The sequence below is a fragment of the Stenella coeruleoalba genome, assembly GCF_951394435.1.
Source record: "Stenella coeruleoalba genome assembly, chromosome: 14".
Taxonomy (NCBI): domain Eukaryota; kingdom Metazoa; phylum Chordata; class Mammalia; order Artiodactyla; family Delphinidae; genus Stenella; species Stenella coeruleoalba.
Window position 1 is genome coordinate 67,442,395 of NC_137160.1, and position 18,095 is coordinate 67,460,489.

Sequence of the window (18,095 nt, forward strand, 5' to 3'; positions counted from 1 at the left end):
GTTCAAGCCTCACTTCCTTATAGAAGTTATCATTGACCCTCAAAGTCTATATAGGACCTCGAATTTTCTCTTTCCCGCTCCCCATTATAAGTCCTCATAACTTCACATACTTCTTCATAGCCTCTATCACAGTTGGCAAAAAATATTTTTGTGTATATTTTTCACTTATTCAGTAAATATTTAGTATGTCAGGCAGGAGAGGGGAGGGGAGGGGTAGGCCTAAGGCCTCTGCCCAGGAGGTTAGTACCAGTTTGATTTTGTCTCCCTGGCCAGGCCTTAAGTTCCAAGAGGGCTGGGGGATTGTTGTTCTGGCCGCCTTTGGTGTCTCAGAGTTAACCACATGGCCTAGCCACGTGGACTCAGTATTTGCTGAAGGAATCACAAAATCAAAGCCTGTCCTCACTCCTCCACCCCAGGCACACCACGCTGACCGTTAGTGTCAGCCTCAGCGGGTGGACATTCTTTTACACATACAGTCTCTCTGGAAGTTATTAGGCTCCTGGGCCCCCCTGTGGGGTCTGCAGGCCCTCTGCTCCTGCTAAGGTCTGTGACCTGGGGGATTGTGGGCCGAGAGGAGACTAGTTTGGAAGTGAGGCACAAGACCTGGGCAGAGCAGGAGAAGGGCATGGGGCCCCAGGAGGCCCAGGCAGCGATGGTAGGCGCGGATGGAAAGGGAAAAGGAGATGATAGAGAGAAAGTGTCCCTGCAACCCAGAGCCTTGTCCATCTGTCTTAAATCGTTACGGGGTTTTCCTTTCATAATGTGATAAACGCTACCTGTGCCGCCCCCACCCCACCCCACCCCCGCCCAGGAACGCACAGGCGCACATAACTGTATACGATTTCAGGGGGCTTACTCGCCCTCTGCCGCTCATCCTTGAGTGCCCCGTTAAGAACCCCTGGTATTATTGTTCAATGCTCCCATTTTACCGGGGTGGACACCGAGGCCCAGAGTAGGCAGAGGGTTTGCTCCAGGTCACAGAGCAAGTCTGCAGCAGGGTTGCAGAGGCTCAGAGGACAAGAATCCGGACTTCTGACCAGCATCTAAGTTGCTGAACGCACAGGGACTACACCCACCAGTCTGGGTGGAGAAGGGGCGGGCTACCAGGTGGGGCGGGGCTTACTCACGTTCCGCCTCCGCCGCCGGGTTCGGGGGCGGGGCCTTCCTCCAATCAGCAGCGCTCCAACATGGCTCCGCGTCTGTGCAGCATCTCTGCGGCGGCTCGGCGGCTGCTGGGGCGCCCGGGGCCCGGGGGCCGGGACGTTGCGGCTGTGGCTGCAGCGCGGTATGAGCCGGGCCGGGCCAGGCGGGGGCGGCGCGCGTGGGGGGTGCACGCGTGGGGGCCAGGGTCTGGGCTTGGGGGATGGGCAGAGACTCGGGCTTGTAATCTAGTGGTTAGAAGTGGAGCCATGGGGAGGAGGTCTGGTCAAAGAACGGGGGAGGTGGGAAAGGTATGCGCAGGGTCTTTGTCCTGTTGGGTGCCTGGCTCTGGGCTAAGAATGAAGGGTAGGGTGAATGAGAGGGGCGGGTCCTGGGTCCTGGGGAGTGGGAGCTGTCAGAGGGCAGGAGGAGTGACCCCTTCCCAGGCCTTTGCGGTGATTGTGAGATAGTCCCCCTGGGGGCTTCGAGGAGAGGCAGCACCTCCTTCCGGAAGTTCTGGGGGTAAGAGATATGGGGAGCAAATGGGAGATCCCTAAAGGCCGTCGCTGCACAGATCCTTTGCTCCCCAACCCTGAACAGTAGAAGCGGGGCAAAGGAGGCCTGAGAAAGGATGTGAGTTGCCCAAGGTCACTCCCCCTGCCATCCTGTGGCGGCACTGGGTCTGGACCCAGGCCTCCTGACACCCCTGTGCTCTTTGCACCACAACTGGTGGCCTCCTGGGAGAGGGAGGCTGGCTGGGCCATGGGCTGGGCCTGGGCTTTTGTTTGGTCCCTGCTCTGGGCTGAGGCAGGGCTGGGCCTCCCTGACTCCGTCTCTAGTACCCTATACTTCCCCCATCTCTGCTCTTACCACCCTGTACACACTTGCCTATCCCTGCCACTAGAGCATCACCTCATATTTCTGTTTCCCCAGCCCCTGGCACAGGGCTCACAACAGTGTATGCTCAAGAACATTGGCCAAAGAAGTGAGGACACCTGTCCCCCCACCTGTGGAAAGGAGGGGTCTGTGCTGCCCAGCAGCGCAGGCATGAAGCTGCTGAGTTCTGTTAGGCTTTGCTGTGAGATGATCTAGAGTGCTGTGCAGTGGGGGTCAGGGGAGGCTGGGAAAGAGGAACCAGGTATGTGCCCCCAACCTGACTGCCCAGTAATTGGGGAGAAAGCTGATAACATGGAGAGAGCCTACCTAGAGTTTGCCGGGCACCAGCACATCTAACTCAGCCTTTTTCAGTGGGGTGACCTTGCATGAGTCATTTGGCCTCTTGAAGTCTCAGATTCCTAATCTGTAAAATGGGGGTGATAAAGTAGGATGTATTTCATAGAGTTGTTGAGGATTAACAAGGCCATGTGTGCGACGTACCCAGCCGCTGATGAATTTGCTGCAAATGTTGCCCCTTGCCCAAACCTGTGTCTCAAGCAATTTCTTCATGAGGCCCGAAGATGTCAGGGCTGAAGGGGCTTTGGGGAGATCACCTCCTGTGAGCCCCTTGTTTTCCAGATAAGGAAATGGAAGCTGTGGGTGGGACCACACTGCCCCAGGGTTACAAAATTGGTTGGTGGTAAAGCCATTTGTGTGGCGAATAGCCAGAGGCCACAAAAGGAGCGTGGGACATTAAGGCAGCCTGCTGCTCCTCCCTTATCCACTCCTTAACCTTGGATGGGGCACTGAACCTCTGGGATCCTTGGTTTCCTTCTCTGTAAAGTGGGAATGGAGATCCCTGCCTGGTGTTTTTCGTAGGATTGCTGTGCAGGTACTTGGATTAATACTTATCAAGTCCCTAAAGGACTGCTTCAAAGTTACTTACTCCCTGATCCCACCTTGGATACCTGGGAATCCTGCCGACCCTCCATCTGCCCCGTATCTCTCTGGAGTCACTAGAGGGGCCCTCTGGCCTCTGAGCTTTGGGGGCCACTGGGGTATAGACACCGTGTGGGCTTTGAAATCGGATAGACCCGGATTGGAATCCTCTTGGCCATTGAGTAATTGTTCTCGAATAAGGCCTGGTACATCTCTGAGCCTCATTTTTCTCTATTTTGTTTTTGAGCCTCATTTTTCTCAAGAACATATTGTGAGGATCTGTTCTCAGCACATAGAAAGTGCTCAGTACACAGCAGTTGCTACCGCTGCATCAGTAATGCTCTCGTTAACAAAACTTTAGTTCTTCCAGTTTGTCTTCTAAAGACACACTTCAGGAACAATAAGCAGAAATGTGGCCCCTTTTTTTTTTAATTTATTATTTTTGGCTGCATTGGGTCTTCGTTGCTACGCACTGGCTTTCTCTAGTTGTGGCGAGCGGGGGCTGCTCTTCGTTGCAGTGCGCGGACTTCTCATTACCATGTCTCCTCTTGTTGTGGAGCACAGGCTCTAGGCACACGGGCTTCGGTAGTTGCAGCAGGTGGGCTCAGTAGTTGCGGCGCACAGGTTCTAGGGCACATGGGCTTCAGTAGTTGTGGCACGCGGGCTCAGTAGTTGTGGTACACAGACTTAGTTGCTCCGCGGCATGTGGAATCTTCCCGGACCAAGGCTCAAACCCGTGTCCCCTGCATTGGCAGGCGGATTCTTTTTTTTTTTTAATTAATTAATTTATTTATTTATTTTTGGCTGTGTTGGGTCTTCATTGCTGCGTGTGGGCCCTCTCTAGTTGTGGCAAGCAGGGGCTACTCTTCATTGTGGTGCATGGGCTTCTTATTGCCGTGGCTTCTCTTGTTGTGGAGCACGAGCTCTAGGCACGTGGGCCTCAGTAGTTGTGGCACGTGAGCTCAGTAGTTGTGGCTCACAGGCTTAGTAGTTGTGGCGCACAGGCTTAATTGCTCCGCGGCATGTGGGATCTTCTTAGACCAGGGATCAAACCAGTGTCCCCTGCATTGGCAGGCAGATTCTTAACCAGTGCGCCACCAGGAAAGTCCTGTGGCCCCTTTCAGCCAACTCAAAACAGAAGAGTGTTTCAGGAATGTGCACAGAGCCAAACTTCCTAGCATATCAATCTAGAACATTCCAGAGCATTTTCATGTGGTGAGGCACCAGATCGTTGATCCCTATTGAGAGTGCAAATGTGTCTCAGAAGTTCTCATCTGGGACAGATATTTACTGAGCAACTCCCATGCTAAAAGCATTGTGCTGATACCTTGAGGGGTGGACACCGTCAGCTCTGGGCTTCCGGTGTGGCTGGGGAGACGAGACATATTCACATGAAAATGATGGAGGGGCTGAGGGCGAAATAGGAGAGGTTTCTTTTTTGGCCGAGCCCCACATGTGGGATTTTAGTTCCCCTGACCAGGGATCTAACCTGTGCCCCCTGCAGTGGAAGCACAGTCTTTTTTTTTTTTTTTAAATTGGAGTATAATTGCTTTACAATATTGTGTTAGTTTCTACTGTACAGTGAAGTGAATCAGCTATATGTATACATATATCCCCTCCTTCTTGGACCTCCCTCCCTGCCCCCTCTCCAGCCCCCCAGCCATCCCACCCATCTAGGTCATCACAGAGCACCCAGCTGAGCTCCCTGAAGCACAGAGTCTTAACCACTGGACCTCCAGGGAAGTCCCAGGAGAGATGTGTTTATGGAAAGGGTTGAACTGGTTTTTCTAGTCCTAAGGGGTGTTCTTCTTTTTCTTTTTTTAATTTATTTTATTTTTTGGCTGCATTGGGTCTTCATTGCTGCGCGCGGGCTTTCTCTAGTCGCGGCGAGCGGGGGGCTGCTCTTCATTGCGGTGCGAGGGCTTATTGCAGTGGCTTCTCTTTGTTGCAGAGCTTGGGCTCTAGGCGCGCAGACTTCAGTAGTTGTGGCATGAGGGCTCAGTAGTTGTGGCTCTCAGGCTCTAGAGCACAGGCTCAGTAGTTGTGGCACACGGGCTTAGTTGCTCCGCAGCATGTGGAATCTTCCTGGACCAGGGCTCGAACCCGTGTCCTCTGCATTGGCAGGCGGGTTCTTAATGCTGCACCACCAGGGAAGCCCCACCTTAATACATTCTTAATATAGTTTAGATACCAGACTCTTTGGTGTTTCTGGGATGATTTACTGAGATTACATGAAGAAAAGAAGGAAAGAAAGTAAGTTGGGACTGCCTTAGAGCAGTGATTTTCGGGCCTGAGTGTGCATCAGAATCCCTTGGCAGGCTTGTTAAAACCCAGATTGCTAGGCCCACCCCCAGAGTTTCTGTTGCAGTAGGTCTGGGATGGGGTCTGAAAACTTCTAACACGTTCTCAGGTGTTGCTAACGATAGGGAATCTTGGCTCTGTGGTCACCAAATTTAAGAGGGAATTGGGGACTTCTCCGGGAGTCCAGTGGTTAAGACTCTGCACTTCCACTGCTGGGGGCATGGGTTCAGTCCCCGGTCGGTCGTGGAGCTAAGATCCCACATGCTGCGTGGGGCGGCCAAAAAAATAAACAAATAAAAATTAAAAGTAAAAAAAAAAGGGGAACTGACTCTGGAAAGCTTGGCAAAATAGATTAGAGCTAGAATCCCAAGTGGAGACATCCAGCCTTGTTTTATGGGCAGTAGGGATCCATAGAAGATTTTCAAGTGGACGAATAGCATCACAACCATGGTGCATTACAAAATTGATGGTCAGGTTAGGAAAAAAGGGAAAGAATGGGAGGCAGGAGCTCAGTTAGGAAGTTAGGTAGGAAGAGTGATATTAGCTGCACTGCTGTGTCTGCCCCATTCTCTACAAGGCAATCCTATTGCTGTTATTTTATGGATGAGGTAAATGAGTCTCAGAGAGATGACGCTGGGCTGGGATTAGTCCTGGATTTGTCCAGAACCTGTGTTCTTAAGCACTAATTCTGCTGGTGGTGGTGGGGATGGAAAGGGCCCCTGAGTCCCGAGTCCACACTCTGAGCCAAGGTCCACACTTTCTCTCCTTTCTTACCTCTCAGATTTCATCATTTTCATGCACCCGTGTCCCCCCACACGCCTGCACTCATTCCCCAAACGTGGTCTGAGCATGTGCCACATCCCCAACACTTTTCCAGGCACTGGGGATACAGCAGGGATACACGAGACAGACAAGCTCCCTATCCTCCTGGGGCTCTGCTTCTAGTGGGAGACAATAAACAAGGCACATAATAAACAAAAACATTCTATAACGTGTTAGAAGGAGCTACAGAAAAATAGAGAGCAGGGTGAGAAGGGTTGGGGAGTTCAGGGACAGGAGAATGTTGTGATTTCATTGAGAAAGTGAAATTTGAACTCTTGAAAATGTGAACCCTCGGATGCTAGCTTCAAGTTCAGACCCTGCCCTGGGATATTCTTGGGACTTGTAGAAAAGATCCTTAGAGATAGGCTGCTCTACCCTGCTCTTTTGACACGTGGGGAAACAGAGACCCAGAGGCAGGAAAGATTAGACAGTGGTGGGAGGAGATGGGAGCCCATCAGAGCTCCCGGACCCCCTCACTCCCCAGCCCCCGGGGTCCCAGGCTGTCTCTTCAGGGCTGGCCACTTGGCTGTTTATCTTGGTCAGTGCTGATGTTAATAAATTACTCAAAGCCCAGTCCTGGAGCAAAGGTCTTGGTTGACAAATAGTAGGAGTGGCTGCCCTCCCTGTCACCACCCCTTCCAGCGGAAGCAGCCTCTCTACATTCAGACCAAAGGTCAGGTCCCTCTGCCGTGGCTTTGTTAAAAACACCTGGTTCTTCACAGTATCTACCTGATGCTAGTTCCCCAGGTTGGTGCCAGATCTGAGGTGGGGCTGACTATAGAGGAAAGAGATCTGGGTTCTTTCCTGAGCTCTCTGTCCCTGATTTGCTATGTGACCTGGGGACAAGTTTCTTAGCCCTCCCATCTCCGACCTTCTACTTTCTCATCTTGAAAATGGGGGCATTAATAATATCAACATTATGATATCCTTACATAGATTCAGGGGGATCACGTTAAGCTGATCACAGGTCCCTGGCACAGAGGATATCCTCAGCCAACGTTAGCCATAGTGAGGCTCCCTTATTCTGGTCCCAAATTTTTCACAGTCTACATCGACCATCTGACGATAACTGTCTGTTTTTTGTTAATGAAGCAAATACACACAAAATGATAGAAAGCCTATGAATTTGGAAATACTTTAAACAGTTTTTTTTTACCTTTACAAAAAATTATAATGAATAACGAAAAGTTTAACCATCTTCCTCTTCCCTCTCCCAGGTAAGCAGTATTAACAGTTTGGGACTGGGATTTCCTGGGCAGTTCAGTGGTTGGGACTCGGCACTTTCACTGCTGTGGCCCGGGTTCATTCCCTGGTTGGGGAACTAGGATCCCGCAGGCTGCTTGGCGTGGCCAAAAACCAACCAACCAACCAACCAAGCAACAAAAAGCAGTCTGGGACAGATTGTTACTTATCTTTCTCTATGCTTATACAAATATTTCACCACTTTAAGATGCTTTTTAAATTTTATCAGTCCCAGTACTTGCTCCATATTTTGGAAAAAAGCAATACTTTGATTTACAAAACGTTTATCCTAGCCACAGAAGAGGCTTGAAAAAGGAGAGGACTTGCTGATGGGGCCCCCACTGCCAGGCTCCTTGGCTAGAAATCATCCAGCAGGAGGCTAGTGTTTCAGGCCTGGCTACAAGCTGCACCACTGCTGTTAAGTAAGATGATTTACCACATTTGGCAGCCTAAAAGGAATCCCCACCCCTGCTGGGACCTTGTGTGGGGAGTGCAGTTATGATCTGGCAGGACCTGGTGGTTGGTCCCCCTGCTCTGAACAAGGCACGTCATTCATTCATTCATTCTCACAGCAACACAGCAATGTGCACAGGGCAGATATTTGTCAGTTAAGTGTTGGCTGGATGAGTGAATGAATCTTGCCTTGTGATGCCTTTGACCCCCTCTACCTGCCTTTATCTGCCAAATCAGCCCTGGAGATTTGGAGACTGGCCAGATCACCTCCTCTGGAGAGCCAGCCCAGACTTCCAGAGGCCAAGTTCAGGCTAACACATCTGGGCTCTCTCAGAGACCTCTGGCTGTAACTGTGTTCCAAGGTCCACTTCTCCCAGCAGACTGTGACCTCCTCAAGGACAAAGTGTGCTTGTCTTGGGCTCTCCATTTGTGGGGCTGGGATTGGGCACAGGCCAGGTGTAGTGTGAGCACCAGGGAGGACGGTGAGTGCAGCCCTCTTGTCAGAGGGGACAGAAATTGCAAAGAAAGCACAGAGTGAAAGAGCCTGGTTGGTTCAGGGAGAAACATAGCTGGAGAGCGGGATACGCAGGTTGGGGATGGACAGGATGGGAGGCTGCCAAGGTAGGTTGGGCTGTCATGGGCTTTGGACATCAGGCAAGATGGGTGCGGGGTTGATCCTCTTGGCAAGGGATGCAGTTGTGTGGTCCAAGTGGACGACCTCTTGGAAAGGGGTGAATTGGAGGCAGGGAGGCTGGAGAGAGAGGCGGGAGGTGGGGCTGCCTCTCCTGGCCTCCTGAGCCTCCGCAGAGCTTCAAGAAGCGAACTGGGGAGCCAGGATCTCTGTAGAAAGGACCAGCTGTGCTCAGCTGGCTCCAATGATATGACATCTTCTGGAGCTGCCATGGGATTCCGTGGCTTCATTCCCAGAAATGTGTGTCACTAGCATTGGGGAGCAAGGCGTCCGAGCAGATGTAAGCAGGTCCCCCCTGAACTCTGTCCCGCAGCTTCTATTCCAAGGACAATGAAGGCAGCTGGTTCCGTTCTCTGTTCGTACACAAGGTGGATCCCCGGAAGGACGCCCACTCCACCCTGCTGTCCAAGAAGGAGACCAGCAACCTCTACAAGATCCAGTGTGAGTGGCTGCTGAGTTGGCCAGCCCGCCCTCCCAGGGCCTCTGGGGGCCTGCAAGGCTCTGGCTGGGACTTGAGAGGGTCTGGGACATCCCGAGCTGTCCTGGTAGCCCACACCCTGTGGGGCTACCCCCAGCACAGCTCCCCACAGACACCCCGCTCCCCCTCGCTTCACCTCCTGCTCTCTGTCCTCTGTTGCAGTTCACAATGTGAAGCCCGAGTATCTGGATGCCTACAACAGCCTGACGTGAGCTGACCCTAACCCTAACCCTCGTGTCCCAGTCTCTGCTTGGGTGGGGACCTCTATGCAAGCCCTGTTCTCCGTGCAGAAATCCAGGGGGGTATAGATTTCAGAGCCACACATCCTCTCGTGCAGCCTCTGCATCTTAGAGATGGGGAGACTGAGGCCCAACTCTGCGGGCCTGAGTTGGAAGCCTCATCTCAGGGGCTCTGGTGGCTGGTGTGAGCCCTCCCCCTTCTCTGTGCCCCTCCCACAGGGAGGCTGTGCTGCCCAAGCTGCACCTGGATGAGGATTACCCCTGCTCACTCGTGGGCAACTGGAACACATGGTACGGGGAACAGGACCAGGCAGGTGAGCTGCCCACCCCCCAGCGCCACTGCTGCCCAGCCCAGGTGGCTGCCCTCCACTCCCTCTGCAGCGGCACCCAGAGGGGTCTTTCTAAGTGCAGCCCCCGTCAGCTCACTCTCCTGCCCAAACATCTGTGGCGGCTCCCTCTGCCCTTGGGGTGCCCCACGAGGCTCTCGAGCCCTTCCCTGCCCAGCGTCAAGCCTTGTGTCGCCACGTCCTGCTGCTCACTGCACGATCCCACCCAGGACTCTTTTCTGTTCTTCAGATGGATAGTTTTTCCCTCTAGTTCCACGCTCTTGTTCATGCTGTTTCGTCAGCCTGAAGCATTCTTTCTCCTTTGCCTCCTCTACTTGGCTCACTCCTCTACTCACCTTTTATTTTGGTGTAGACATCACCTCCTCCTGGAAGCCTCCCCTGATTCCCTCCACCCCAGCTGGGTGAGGCACCTCTCCTGGCTCCCCAGCCCCCAGGACTTGCCTCTTCACAGCCCTGATCATGTGCCCTGTTCTGTCTGTCTCCCCGTGGAGGTGGTGAGTTCCAAGCGGGCGGGGGCCCTGCCTTTCTTCACCACTGAACCCCTGGTATGCCGTACATATTTGTGGAATAAAAGGGACTCTTGTCTGAGCTGGTTCCTTACAGCTTCCCAGCGGTACCCCAAGCATGCCCCATCCCACCCCAACATGCCCACCTCAGTTGGCACCAGCTGTGAGGACCCACACATGCATTTGGTTCACTCACAGCATCCCAGCCACTTACAGGGGCCTTGGCATTTAGATCTGCACTGTCCAGGAAAGTAACCACTAACCACATGTAGCTACTTAGATTTAAATTGAGTGAAGTTAAATAAAATGAAAAATTCAGTTCCTCAGTCACACTAGCCACATTTCAAGTGCCCATTGATAGAAATATGTGGCTCGTGGCTACCGTCTTGGATGGCACAGCTGTAGAACTTTTCCATCATAGTAGGAAGTCCTTTTGGACAGTGCTGATTAGACTGCGTACAGCACAGGGAGCTCCTCTGGTGCAGCCTTGATAGAGGGTCCTCTATGCTTCCCTTGAACACTCACAGCTATGGGGAGCTCACTACCACACAAGCCAACTTATCTCATCCTTCAACTACCCTGATAATTGTATGTGTTTTGTTTGTTTGTTTTTTAAATCTGTGATCTGCAGTTAGGTAGATTCTCTTAATCATATATTCTGTTTCAGTAACAGTCACTGACACATTAATAGTGGGGTAGGAGAAAAGCTGTCTTCCGTTCCAGCCCCTACAGTTTCCCCATTTTAGGTACAACCTAATCAGTTCCAGCAGTACTTCTTGGATTCTTCTAAGTATCTGTTAATTGAGAAATGAACTTTGAGGAATGGGAGCGTGAATTTTAAAGCATGCCCTGTATTTTGTGTATCTTGAGGGGTTGTCCCCTATGTAGAATCATCTGGGGAGCAGATCCACTGAGCCACCCCCTGGGAGTAGGGCTCAGGAATCTACATTTTAATGAATTTGTAGATTCGGGTTTTTTGTAAAAAACCTCCAATCCATCGTCCACTATCATTGTTAGAAAATTCTTTCTTCTCATGGGCCTTGGATGCCCTCTTTGTAACTTTTACCTCTTGGCCCCTAGAATTAGGCTAATGCCTCTTCCACAGGTCAGCATTCCTGGTCTTAATAGACTGCCATCCATACAGTACTTTTGCTGTTTCCCTTGGGAAAGAGGCCTTTAAACCATAGGGTCATACCATTTTGCAGATGGGAAAATCAAGGCAGAGATGGAGTCAAAAGGCAGGTGAGCGACCAGCTGGGGATAAGTAACAAGAGTCTGAAATGCCAAGCCACTGGCCAGCCAAATGCTCTCAGCCTTAGCCTGCCCGATTGACCTTTTAGGGACCTTGCTCCCTTGGCCCCAGCCATGCTCCCAAGCATGACAAGACTGTTCCTTCTCTTGCACACAGACTAGGTTTCTTTATTACTGGAAGGTGTATCAGGGTTTTCCTGGGGCTGCTGTAAAAAGTACCAACTACTGGTGGGCTTAAAACAACAGAAATCTATTCTCTCAAGTTCTGGAGTCCAGAAGTCTGAAATCAAGGTGTCGGTAGGGGCATGCTCCCTCCAAAGGCTCTAGGGGAGAATCTTTTCTTGCCTTTTCCAGCTTCTAGTGGTGGCCGGAAATCCTTGGCACTCCTTGGCTCACAGATGCATTGCTCCAATCTCTGCCTCCTTAGTCACGTGGTGTTCTCCCTGGGTGTCTGTCTTCACGTGGTGTTGCCCTCTGTGTCCAAGTCTCCCTCTTCTTATAAGGACATCAGTCATTGAAGTTAGGGCCAACCCAATATGACCTCATCTTAGCTTGACTACCACTAGAAAGACCCTATTTCAAATAAAGTCACATTCTGAGGTTCTGGGTTGGCATGAATTTGGGGGTGGAGGTGGAGGACACTATTTAACCCAGTACAGAGACGGTGATAAAATATGCAAACGGTACAAAGAGTTTGCAACGAAAAGTAAGCCTCCCTCCTGCCTGTGAACCCCAGGCCTCAGTTCTTTGCCCCAAGGGCATCTCCTGTCACAATCTCGATGGCTCTCCATCAAGAGGTGGTACATAGACCAGCATCTCTGGATATGTTCTTCCCCCTCTAAACACACGTGGTACCATACCTCACATGCTGTTCTGTTCCTTAGCTTTTTTCCTTTAATTCAGTGTTTTGGAGTCATCCATCTCTGCCCATCAGACCTACCCCTTCCTCTGGCCCAGCCTGTCCCCCACAGGCCTGGTGGTCTGCTTTACGCATGCGCAGCTCCTAGGGTACAAGTTCATGTCTGATCCTCTTGTTGCTACTTAAAGAAGTTTGGGTGGGAGCGTTATTCTCATTTTCAAGATGAGGACATTGAGTCCTAGAGGGGTCAAAGGCCACCTGGCAAAGCTGCACCTCAAACCTAGGTCTCCGGGTCTTGTGTCTGGCTTTTCCGCCTGCCTAGAGCTGCCCGCACCAAGGCAGAGGGAACTCAGAGAGTCCTGGTGCTATAGGGAACCAGACTGGAGCCTCCCCTTTTACATACACACCTAACCAGCCTCGGGGTAAGCAGGGCAGGGTCCCCGCAGCCCCCTGACCTGTACCGTCCTCCCTGCCTCCCAACAGTGCACCTGTGGCGATTCTCAGGTGGCTACCCAGCCCTCATGGACTGCATGAACAAGCTCAAAAACAACAAGGTATGTTGGCATACACTCGGCAAACCTCTCCAGATGCTGGTTCTGGCTCAGCCCTGTGCTGGGGGCTGCCTCCGTCACCCTGTGGGACACACCGATGGGGCCAGGGCACTTCCTGGCTGCCGTGCCCAAACCACCATGCCCGCAGGAGTACCTAGAGTTCCGAAAGGAGCGGAGCCAGATGCTGCTGTCCAGGAGGAACCAGCTGCTCCTCGAGTTCAGCTTCTGGAACGAGCCACAGCCTAGAGACGGCCCCAACATCTACGAGCTGAGGACGTACAAGCTCAAGGTGCTTCCCCCGCCAGCTCCCCGCCTGTCTCCCACCCCTCCTGCAGCAGCGCTGCTTTCCTGGTACCCTGAGGTGGGCGGGCCTGGTGCCCCAGCACCTAGATTGGGGCTTCTGGCCCCAGAACAGAGGTGTGTGTGCATGTGTGCACACGTGCACACCCAGGCGTGAGTCAGGGCCCCATGAATAAGGTGAAGCGGCCCCAGGAGCTGCAGAAACGTGACAGTTTCCCATCCCCACCCAACAGTGATGCTTGAAGTACCAGAAGGGGGCTCATTCGCCTCCTCTGCTCTGGTTCTCTTTCAGCCGGGGACCATGATCGAATGGGGGAACAACTGGTGAGTGGTGGTTCTGGGGAGTTGGGGGTACCCTGCCCACCTGCCCTATCAAGGCCCCTGGTGGACCACCTTTCCCAGGGCCCTGTAGCAGGGAACCTGTCATCCTCCATGCCATCTCCAGGAGATGGTGATGATCCAACCAGGGGGGTGAGGATTCTCTAGACCACTGTGGTAGAACACCCAGCCAGCGGCTGCACCTCCGTCACCCTGGTCCCTGATCATTTCTGAGAGCCAAGGGCCCTACCTCAGGTTCCTCCCTTGATGTGTAACTGAGAAACCAGCCTGGGAACACCCCGGAGGGCCCTTTGCACCGGCCCTGGCCTCTGCCCCACACTTTTCTGCCATCCCCAGGGCTCGGGCCATCAAGTACCGGCAGGAGAACCAGGAGGCAGTGGGCGGCTTCTTCTCGCAGATAGGAGAGCTATACGTTGTGCACCATCTCTGGGGTAGGCTGGGGACCCTCCAGGACCCTCTGTGGCCCCCTTTCTCTACTCTCAGTCCATGTCAACAATGCGAATACATTAGGGCCCTTGTGGAGCTTACATTCCAGCAGAGGGAGATACCACCTCAGACATAAAGTAACAAAAAAGATAATTTCAGATTATTACAAATCATAAAGAGAGAGGGAGAAATAATGAAGAAAAATATGGGAAGTTTCATTGGCTTAGATAGACTAGAACGCCTCTCTAAGGAGGTGAAATGTAAGCTCAGCTAAAGGATGAGGAGTCAGCTGTGAATTGCCAGGGAAGGGTATTCCAAGTAGAGGGAACAACACGTGCAAAGGCCCTGCGGTGGGGAAAGGCCTTCAGGGTTTTGAGGAGTGCAAAGGAGGCGTATGTGGAGGGAGTGGGGAAGAGAGTGGGAAGATGTGGATCGACCAGGTTAGACTAGGTCTTGCAGGCCATGGGGATGAGATGAGTTGGGATTTATTCTTTTACTTTTTCTCCTTTTTTTTTTTTTTTGGCTGCACTGCGAGGCTTGAGGGATCTTAGTTCCCCAACCAGAGATCGAACCTGATCCCCCTGCACTGGAAGTGTAGAGTCCTAACCACTGAACCATCAGGGAATTCCTGGGATTTATTCTAACTTCAGCGGGCAACTGCTGCAGCGTTTCAAGCAGCATGAAATGACCTGATTTGTGTTCTAATGGTTCCTCTGGCTGCCATGTGCTTTGTTGGGAGCACTTTGTAGGGGAGCGAGAGAGGATGTGGGGCATCAGGAGATGGTTATAGTAGCTCAGGGGGGAGAGGATGGTGGCCTGGCCTAAGGTGGTGACAGTGAGGATGCTGAGAAGTCCACAGATTCTTTGGTCTGGAGGTGGAACCAATCGGACTGGTGGATGAATTTTCTGTCTGGGGTGGGGGAGGGAGAGAGGACCCCAGGACACCAAGACTCCTGTTTGAGCAGCTCTGTATTGCTTACTGAGACCCTTGGAGGAGCAGGTTGGAGAGTCAGGAGTGTACTTTTGGTCCTTAGAAGTGTTACCTTTGAGACACTGACACATCTGAGTGGAAATGTGAAGTGGACACTGGATAATCGAGTCTAGAGCTCAAGGGAGAGTTCTGGGCTGGAAATACACAAGAAATGTACTGATTGGATGAGATTGTCAAAGCAGACAGTGTTTGCTAACAGTTGGAGGCATCCGGGGAGGAAGAGACAGCAGGGCAGGGTTTGGGGCACCGGAAGGAGGGCCTTGTGCTGGGTACAGGCTCAGATCCTCTGTGCCTGAGGAATGAGCCTATGCCTTCCCCCCACAGCCTATAAAGACCTGCAGTCTCGGGAGGAGACCAGAAATGCTGCCTGGAGGAAGAGGGGCTGGGACGAAAATGTCTACTACACAGGTGAGCACCTCCTCTGAGGTCATCTGCCAAGAGCCCTATCTGAGGATGGAATCCCCTCTGCAAGTAGATCTGACCTCGTTTGATTACCTCTCGTGATGGAGAACTCACTTTCAGGACAATGAGTTAGTAGGTTCCTGTCCTGGTGGCATGCTCCCCGGGATGCAGGCTGTCCTGGGTGAGTGCCCTAAGGGGCAATAACACAGCCAGGTGGTCCCTGCCTCAGAGAAGTGTTGTAGTTGAGCACACAGTGTGACCTTGGGCCTGGTTCTTCACCTCACTGATGCTGTTTTCAATCTGTAAGGTGTCAATGGTGAGAAAGCCTCCCTCAGAGGGCTGGAGAAGCTAATTTATGAAAAGTGCTTGGCCTAGACTCTGGCGCAGAGGAGGCGCACAGTCAATTTTTTCGAGCAAGTTTTTTGCCTACAGCATTTGCCACTTTGCAGGGACCCCTGGGAACCACCTGGAGTCAGTAGGTGCTGGGTGAGCACTCACTGTGTACCAGGGACTGTGGTGGGTGGGAGTTGGGAGGCAGAGAATGCCCTGCCCTTAAGGAACTTACAGCTGAGCTTCCACACTTACCAGCTGGTGTGTGGGAGAATGCATCTCCTGAAGGAGTTAGCGGGAGCCTCGCTCTTCCAAGTGTGGTCCCAAATGACAGTGTCAGCATCCCCTGGAAGCTTGTTAGAAATGCCCAATCTCAACCCCCTACCTCCCCGCACTGAATCAAGATCTGCACTTGAACGAGAACTGTAGGTAATTTGTAAGCATGGTAAAGTTTAACTGCACTGAGCAGGAGGAAAGAGTCTGACCTTCTGGGTGACCTTGGGGTGATCCACCCTGAGCTGCAGTGTCCCCACCTGTAAAATGAGTCAGTTGAACTAAATCAGTGTTTTTCAAACTTTAGCCCCTTGAGGACACCCTCACAGCTTTTGTCCTGCCAATTTTCTTCTGCTACAATTATTTTCTTGATCTCTTCCTTTAAATCCCCCTGCTTTGTTCTTCACCTAGCTTTGTCCTAAGCAATAATATCTGTGAAATCACTTTTAAGCTATGCTGGTTGTTTTTTCACATACATAGGAAGTAAATACATAATTATGAAAAAAAATTTAATAAATAAATAAATTTATTTATTTATTTATTTATGGCTGTGTTGGGTCTTCGTTGCTGCGTGCAGGCTTTCTCTAGTTGCGGCGAGCGCGGGCTACTCTTTGTTGCGGTGCGCGGGCTTCTTATTGTGGTGGCTTCTCTTGTTGTGGAGGACAGGCTCTAGGCATGTGGGCTTCAGTAGTTGCAGCACGCAGGCTCAGTAGTTGTGGCGCACGGGCTTAGTTGCTCCACGGCATGTGGGATCTTCCCGGACCAGGGCTCGAACCCGTGTCGCCTGCATTGGCAGGCGGATTCTTAACTACTGCACCACCAGGAAAGTCCCAATTATGAAAAACTTTAAAAGCTGCCTTTCATCACAGCCTAAGTCCCCTCATATCCCACAGTTTGGGAGATGTGGCGCTCTCCATGGGCCATTCCAGGAGAGCAGTGGGGTTTCCCTGTCTCAGCATCCCAGGCCTCCTCCTCCTTCAGGGGCTAGTTTTGGGCGGTTGGCTCACCTCAGCCCCCTCGTGACCTCTGCCTCTCTCTCTGCAGTCCCCCTGGTTCGACACATGGAGTCTCGGATCATGATCCCTTTGAAGATCTCACCTCTCCAGTGATGCTGCCGCTGCCTCCACCTCCTCCCACCTCTCCCTCAGGGTAGCCATGGACAGAGGAGATCCCAGCCCTGATGTCTTGGTTTTCTCTCAGACTCTGTGGACTCTGGGAGTAGTGCTCAGCTCAGAGAAGGGGGAGCTGAAGGATGATGGGGTTCTGAGGACTCGCAGCCCTGTCCAGACCCTTCCCACCTTCCCCGCACACCCGTTCCCCTTGCTGGAAGCAGTTGTTAATTTCTCTGAATGAAGAACAGCAACCTTTTGTGTCTTTTCACATTTTCCCCTAAGATTCCTCATCTCAAGGCCACCAGTCCATAATCATCACCATGGAAATCCTCAGCTTTGCTTAAGTTGTACAAAAGGTAGTGTGTCCATTGGTTAGAGGTGGGGTGGGAAGGGAGGAGGTCAGACCAGGCCAGGCTCTCAGGAATTCCCTGGTCTCTACTGGCCCACCCACTTGGTGGACAGTCTGAGCCAAGTCCCTTCTGCTGGAGAAAAGCCTAGAACTGCCTCAAGAAGCAAAAGGGAAAACCCTCAAGTTAGCTAAGTCAGCAGGACATCCACATATTCCACCCAGAAAGGCTGGGAAAAGGGATGGGAGCTGGGAAGGACCTGGGGGAGGGAAGCAGAATGGAACAGGAACCCAGAAGGTAGAACTTAGAACTCAGAACTTGGGTTTGAACTGAAGAATTTGGAATACAGAATTGGGAAGATAGAACAGAGATGACAGAAGACCACTTGGGGAGGGGTTCCTAATACAAGACAGTTGGAGAGAGGTGCATCTCTTTCTTCCCACATAATGAGGTTGAGAACTTGAACAAGTTGTTCCAGCCCTTCTGTGCAGGGACTGTCTTCTGCCCTCCCTATTGCCTTCCTGCAGGCAGAACTACGGACTAGGTCCCGTATTTCCCTCACCCCGTATTCCTTTTCTCCCTCTTCACATTCTCTCAGCCCAACCCTCATTCCACTGGGCCATCAGGTGTGTTTAGTGGGGTCAGTGACTTTGGGGACCTCCTCAGTGACCCCCACACCTCATGAACTTCTGAGTATCTTGATTCTGCCTCCGTTTCAGGAAAACTTGTGGTGGAGTCACTGATGGAACCAGTTAAATATTTACTATAACCATGGTGTCTTTTCTTCATCTGCAAGGAAATTTGGCAAGTGCCCCAGGCAGGGCCAGCTTCGCAGGTCCACCTGGCTGATCTACCCCACTGGAGGTTATTGCGTTCCCTG

General features: G+C 52.0%; 1 protein-coding gene across 1 annotated transcript; it reads left to right on the top strand.

Moving 5' to 3' along the window:
• Window positions 1-1,157: 1,157 nt before the first annotated feature.
• On the top strand, window positions 1,158-17,164 carry NIPSNAP1 (nipsnap homolog 1). Its single transcript, XM_079941747.1, has 10 exons — window positions 1,158-1,285; window positions 8,778-8,905; window positions 9,105-9,150; window positions 9,401-9,495; window positions 12,628-12,698; window positions 12,844-12,984; window positions 13,288-13,319; window positions 13,671-13,765; window positions 15,076-15,159; window positions 16,801-17,164. The coding sequence occupies exons 1-10, from the start codon at window positions 1,188-1,190 to the stop codon at window positions 16,863-16,865; spliced, it is 855 nt and encodes a 284-aa protein (XP_079797873.1). The 5' UTR covers window positions 1,158-1,187; the 3' UTR covers window positions 16,866-17,164.
• The last annotated feature ends 931 nt before the right edge of the window (window positions 17,165-18,095 follow it).